This window comes from Gymnodraco acuticeps, unplaced genomic scaffold (assembly GCF_902827175.1).
Source record: "Gymnodraco acuticeps unplaced genomic scaffold, fGymAcu1.1, whole genome shotgun sequence".
NCBI classification, from domain to species: Eukaryota; Metazoa; Chordata; class Actinopteri; order Perciformes; family Bathydraconidae; genus Gymnodraco; species Gymnodraco acuticeps.
In genome coordinates, this window is record NW_022989894.1 from 404,007 (window position 1) to 410,332 (window position 6,326).

General features: G+C 42.6%; 1 protein-coding gene across 1 annotated transcript in view; it reads left to right on the forward strand.

The window, feature by feature from the left end:
- smad7 (SMAD family member 7) overlaps positions 1 to 3,423 on the forward strand; it is a 16,644-nt gene extending 13,221 nt beyond the window's left edge. The window contains exon 4 of the mRNA XM_034204753.1: positions 2,510 to 3,423. Within this exon, the coding sequence (XP_034060644.1) occupies positions 2,510 to 3,048 (539 nt within the window). The 3' untranslated portion in view covers positions 3,049 to 3,423. The remainder of the gene's footprint in view (positions 1 to 2,509) is intronic.
- The last annotated feature ends 2,903 nt before the right edge of the window (positions 3,424 to 6,326 follow it).

Below are 6,326 nucleotides of genomic sequence, written 5' to 3' on the forward strand. Positions count from 1 at the left end.
GAGGAGTCTGTCTGTCTGGCTTTCTCTCTGCTGATACTGAACAGAAAAAGTGTGGTTTTTGTTTACCTGTAAGCAAGCATAGTTTGAGCTGGACAAAAACTGTAATTTGTCTCGCTCTCAAATTAGCTCTCAGTCGGGCTGTTATGTAACTGTTGCTGTGCTGCTTTATTCTTCTACTCCACTACCTTTCACAGATAAATATTATACTTATGGAGGAAGTATTTCAAAGTCAGAGAAAATAACCTCCTGATGGTGTCATAGTGAAGTCATCCTGGTCATCATGGTTTGGACTAAAACATATATAATGTAAAGCCTGCATTACAAACCAGGGGCACAGAGTTTAGAAAGACACTCATTACTCAGGGAAGGTGTAAGAAAGAAACTTTTGAGAGTTGCAGTGTGGGTTGACCAATACTATAGGGTCAGCGTATCTAGGCAGACCTTGACTTTAACCATTCTTTTTAATCCGTCTCTGTCGAGACAGGACTTGTCATGTATTATTTCTACATCGTGGTACAGCAACTTCTACAGAGGGATTCTTCTTGCTTTACTAGCTGCCCCTCTCTGTTGATTTTTCTGTCTCTCTCCAACCCTTTGCTTTTATCCTTTCCTCGCTTTTCCCTCCTCTGTGGTTCTCACTTGCTACTAGTCAGAGTTTCTGAGAGGAGAGGAGAAGAGGCGAGGGAGGGGAAGTGGGGCAGTCTGTGTAGTCCTGAATAGCAGGGTGTTTTCAGGCTGCAATGACAGGCTCAGACAGGCAGCCGCTCTAATGACCTCTGACGCCAGGCCCTGTCTCTCCCAGCAATAACAAACACACACAGGGCCCCACAGGTGAGCTCCACCAGCAGACCCTCTGTCAGCTGTTAAAAAAGTCCAACGCATCCTTCTCCTTATCATCCGCAGTGTTCCTGTACGTACATGTAAAACAGACCCGAGAGCAAAGCTGGCCTAGGATTGGAGACACAAAAGACACTCTGTCTCTTATCTCCAAGATAAATGCTTTCCCCCCTCCATTTAGTCTAAGGTAGATAGCTGGGTACTTAGTTTCCCCCTGCACCCCATGAGGACGGATTTACGATAAACTCCCCGAGGCTCGGCTCTGACCAACTTCAAAGAACACAGCCCCTCTTGTTTTATGGAAGGCATGCTTTCAGTTTTCCTCCCCCCTGTCTCCCCTCCTCTCTGTTTCTGTCTCTCTTCTCTCAGTGTGTTTTTTTTTTTCCTGCTTCTGCCTGTGTCTAATGAAGGCTAATGACAGGCCGCGGTGAGTCCTCTCAGGCCGGCAGAGATCCTGCCGCATTAACGTTGCAGTTTGTCTCAGACGGGACCTTCCAAATTACCGGTTGCATTCACAGCCACCGCCAGATGAAACGAGAAAGGGGGGGGGGGGCGACAGAACTGGCTCTGTGCGAGTCTGTTAATTTTTGTCCTCACTTATATTTCCCCTCTTCCAGCTTTCTTAACCCTTAAATGTGTCTTTAATCGCGGCTGTATCTGAGTGTATGTGTGTGTGAGAGACGAGAGGAAGTATAAGAGATTGTTGATCAGTTGATAGATAGAGTTACAGCAATTAGGTGACGTCCCCTAAAAGCATGAGAGACGCTGAAAAATCAGGGGAGGAAGCAAAGTTGCAAAAGTAACAGTCAAAATATGTGAAAAGCATTCCTTCTCTTCCCCACCCCGCCCCCTGTTTCTTTCCTCTTGCGCACTCTCTGTCTCCCTCTATTTCCCTTGCGCCTGACTGGCTCCCACTTTTCAAGCTGGGAGTAGCTGGGAGCCAGATTTCTGTGGAATAGAGATATGAAGGGGGAGAGGGACGGCGCAGGAGGCACACTAAAGGGAGACGTGAGAGGGAGGAGGGGGGTTTGGAAACTGGAGCATAGCCAATGCTACTCTTCTTTTACGCTCAGGGGAAACTTTAGACTGGAGAGGCCTAGCTTGTCAACGATTCAGACACCAGGGTTTAAGAGTTAGCGGCCTGCCGTGCTCGTCAGCTAAACACCATGTGCCTCACTGTAGACAGGGAATGGTTTACGTTGCTCTCTCTTGTTGCTCAGTTGCCTGGGCCTCGTATATTTTAGCATGAATTCCAAGATGTTGCTTATAATTTCCTCCGTCAGAGTGAAGCATGTTGCAGATGATCAGGACAGTGAGTTGACGTCACTACATTGTTGGCCGGGACGCTACAACAATACAGCGAGCCAGACAGAAGATAAGCATTTAATGCTTAGACAAATATTGTACTGCGTGCGGACACTTGCCTGCCAGTGTCTCTGAGTTGCTTCAGGATGAGTTTAGCTTTGGCTCTCAACTAAAGCAAACTCTACTGATTCTCAAACAGGGACAAGGAGGAGGTTGTTGATCATTTCTTTGTGCTTTTATTTGACAGCATCTTTTCCTTTCTCCTCTCATTCTATTTACTTCTCCAATGTCCAGTATCATCATGTCTTTGCTGTGCAGCTTTCCACAAGTCTGACCATGTCCCCCCCCCCCTCTCTGTTTCCCTCAGATTCCCTGGCGTTACAGGAGTCTGGCGATCGGGCCCATTGGTGCGTGGTGGCATACTGGGAGGAGAAGACACGCGTTGGGCGCCTCTACTCTGTCCAGGAGTCCTCTCTGGACATCTTCTATGATCTACCTCAGGGGAACGGCTTCTGCCTGGGCCAGCTCTGCTCCGACAACAAGTCCCAGCTGGTGCAGATGGTGCGGTCCAAGATCGGCTATGGCATCCAGCTGACGCGTGAGCAGGACGGGGTGTGGGTCTACAACCGCAGCTGCTACCCCATCTTCATTAAGTCGGCCACACTGGACAACCCGGACTCGCGCACGCTGCTGGTGCACAAGGTGTTCCCCGGTTTCTCCATCAAAGCTTTTGACTATGACAAAGCCGGCAGCCTGCAGAGGCCAAACGACCACGAGTTCACGCAGCAGCCTCGCACGGGCTTCACAGTGCAGATAAGCTTTGTGAAGGGCTGGGGACAGTGCTACACGAGACAGTTCATCAGTAGCTGCCCGTGTTGGCTGGAAGTCATCTTCAACAGCCGATAGCAGCGGCTTTCCTCTTCTTCACCCTCCTCGCCTCTTCTGCCCCCCCTCACAAACAGACTGCGCCAACTTTTCCTTTTTTGTTCCGGAGATTCAAACTGAGTGAAAAAAGTTTTAAAAGAAGAAGAAGAAAGTATACGATTCTGACGGACTTTGTTTAATAAATGACTAAGATTTAATGAAATAAAATAAGAAGCGAAAAATGTATTTTATGTTATATATAAATATATTATTAATTGTAAATATGAAGACGTTTTATATGCATCATTATTTATGTATTGTGCAATGTGTTGATGAGAAAAAGAAAATAAGATGCACTTTGCTTAATATAAATGCAAAACAAAGAAATGCCAAAATAAATAAAAAACACAAATAACATTTCTGGTCCATTCTCTTTATCGTAGGATTTCATTAGTGTTTTTTTTGGGAGTTTAATTCAATTTGTCAATGTTTTCTTTTGGTTATGTGCATAATCAAAATGGTAGTATTTACCTAAAGCCCTTCTAATTTATTTTTTATTAATACCAAAGTCAACATTGGCTTAAATTTGTGTCACCGAAGTTACCATGTTGTGGTTTGTAAAAGCATTTCCCTGTGAGACAAAATTAGTCCGACAGTGACAGAGTCATAACTCTCTGTCCCTATCCTTAAAGGCTCATTACGCCTTTTGCAATTGTCTGTTTTTTCGGAGTTATTTTCGGACGAATGTCCCTCTTCCTCTCTGTCATTAACCGACCAATGACATCACAGCCAGGAAGTAGTAATGACACATTTCAGGAACCAATAAAGTCAACAGAGAGTCCAGCTTCCTGAAGGAGCCTCTTTATTTGAATGACTGATAAAGACAAAAGGAATCTATCATAAAAAGTCACCACACAAATTATTCCATGCCACACCTGAGGATATGAGCACGTACTGGAAATGATAGTGGAATATTACAACTTCATTGAGACATCTTAGATATCCGATGAATGGCCTGAATATGCGATTAGGGACGATGGCCTATTTATGACCTATTGTGTTTCCAAAAACAAGACAAAGCTAAATAGATTCCCTTCTAAAACCTGTGTGTGTGTGTGTGTGTGTGTGTGTGTGTGTGTGTGTGCGCGTGCGTGCATGTGTGTGCGTGCATGTCTGTCTGGACCACGTCCTGTTGCTAGGGTGTCTGTGAAGAGGATTACTACTGTAAGCCTGCTTTACCCACACACACTGTCTCAAAGACCTACATTCACAAGACCCACTTTCCACGCCATCCAACCCCATCCTCCGCTCTGTTCAACAGCGCTTTGAAAAACCTGGGATTTTATTTAGAATATGAGAGACAAAATAACATATTTAGCTCCAGTGACTCAGTTGTGGAGGCAGGACTGAAATGAAGCATGCATGATGTGTACTTCCTCCCTTTCCCTTTAAGCCTTCTTATGAAAGAGTTTAATAGCAATTTACAAAAAAAACATACATTTTCATGACCCTAATCAATGTTTTCAAGCACAATTCACTTAGTTTATTGCTTGCATATTCAGTAATCACCTACTTGTTACTGACAAAAGAAAAAACGTTTATACATAAATATTTGAATTGTATTGGTTGACATATTTGACAATGCACACTTGGAATAATAAACAAATCCGTGCTGATAAATACGACAGAGTTGATTTGTGAGGATTAAAAGCCTCTTGAGTTAATAAACACTTGCTCAAGAACACATATTTGTATTTTTTCCCTCCAGTTTTATGATTGACTGTGCTCAGCGAATGCACAATTGTATCATTGTAAATACAATATAAACATGAAAGAAAACTTCAACAAACAGTGGGAAATTGTACCGTGAACATCAGAATAGCCCACAGGCGGGTGGCGCCACACTGTAGGACCCTGTTCCTTGACATCGTGCACTTTAAACTCATGGCTGCCTGTTTGCCCGGCTGCAACAATAATCCCTAACCCTGCTAATACAACGTGTGTGTGTGTGTGTGTGTGTGTGTGTGTGTGTGTGTGTGTGTGTGTGTGTGTGTGTGTGTGTGTGTGTGTGTGTGTGTGTGTGTGTGTGTGTGTGTGTGTGTGTGTGTGTGTGTGTGTGTGTGTATATGTATTAGAGAGGGGAATGGGTAATATCCATGACCCTATTTTTGCCTGGGCAATATTCCATTAAAACTATTACAGATTTCACCAGCTGTCTAGTCAGCAAAGACACTCGATTGCACATTAAAGCTGTATTACTGAGCAGCTTCTAAGAAAACCACATGAGCATTTTATAAGCTGCTTCCTTCCATTTCAAATGAATAATGTTTTTAGTTTTCTGGCTGCATGAATCCATGTTCAGCCATTATCTTCAGAAGTATGATTTAACACTGAACTATTATAAATATTACTTGATGCAGATACAACAGATACACTTCATGGGGTCCACATAAGACAATTACAAGAGGACAAGATATTTTAACAGCAAGACACACAACAAAGTTCAACTTTCAAGGTTGTACCGAAGGCTGCACAAATAAACATATATTTATATAAATATATTTGCTTATTTTTCTGAGTGAATGAGTCTTACATCAGATTCATGTGTCTTTATATTCTATAAGCACACAGTAAAGGTTGGTGATGCACATGAATAAAGTAGGCCAATATTATAATATACATAATAAACAGCAGAGATTCATATAGGAATGTCTAGCTTACGTCCTTCCTGTGCACCGTTAAAAATCTGAAGTAAGACTAACTATTCTTAATATCCATATCATACTTTTATTATTTCCTGGTCTGCCTTTCATCTGTTTCTTCAAATTGGTGTAACAGTGCCCCTCTGGATCTTAACGGCTGGCTCCTGTTAAACCCCGAGCCTGTTTTTCAGGTTTCAGGCTCGAAAATGACATTCCCAGAACAAATGACCATATCTTCCCTTCTAAAAGGGTTAAATTAATAATCTTTTTTCTCAAAGTAATGATAAACCTGTGAGTTGGATGTAGAAAAGTCAGAATAAATATAGATGTTTTTTATTTTAAAGAAAATTCAGATTGAACATGGTAAAAAACTGTAAATTATAGTGTCCGTCCAAAAGATATGTTGTACTTATAGTGAAAACTAACCTTGGATGATGGGTTAGTAGACTAAAAGCTTTAGGAATCCAAAGTACAACATATAATAAGTACCCTGTATCAAGATTAATGCAAAACAAGTGATATTTGACCTTTTTAGACGGATTTAGCACACAAAAAACTCCTCTGGGGCCATTTGGGTGGATTTTCCATATCTCTGGCCCCCCTTGCTGGATTTTGACA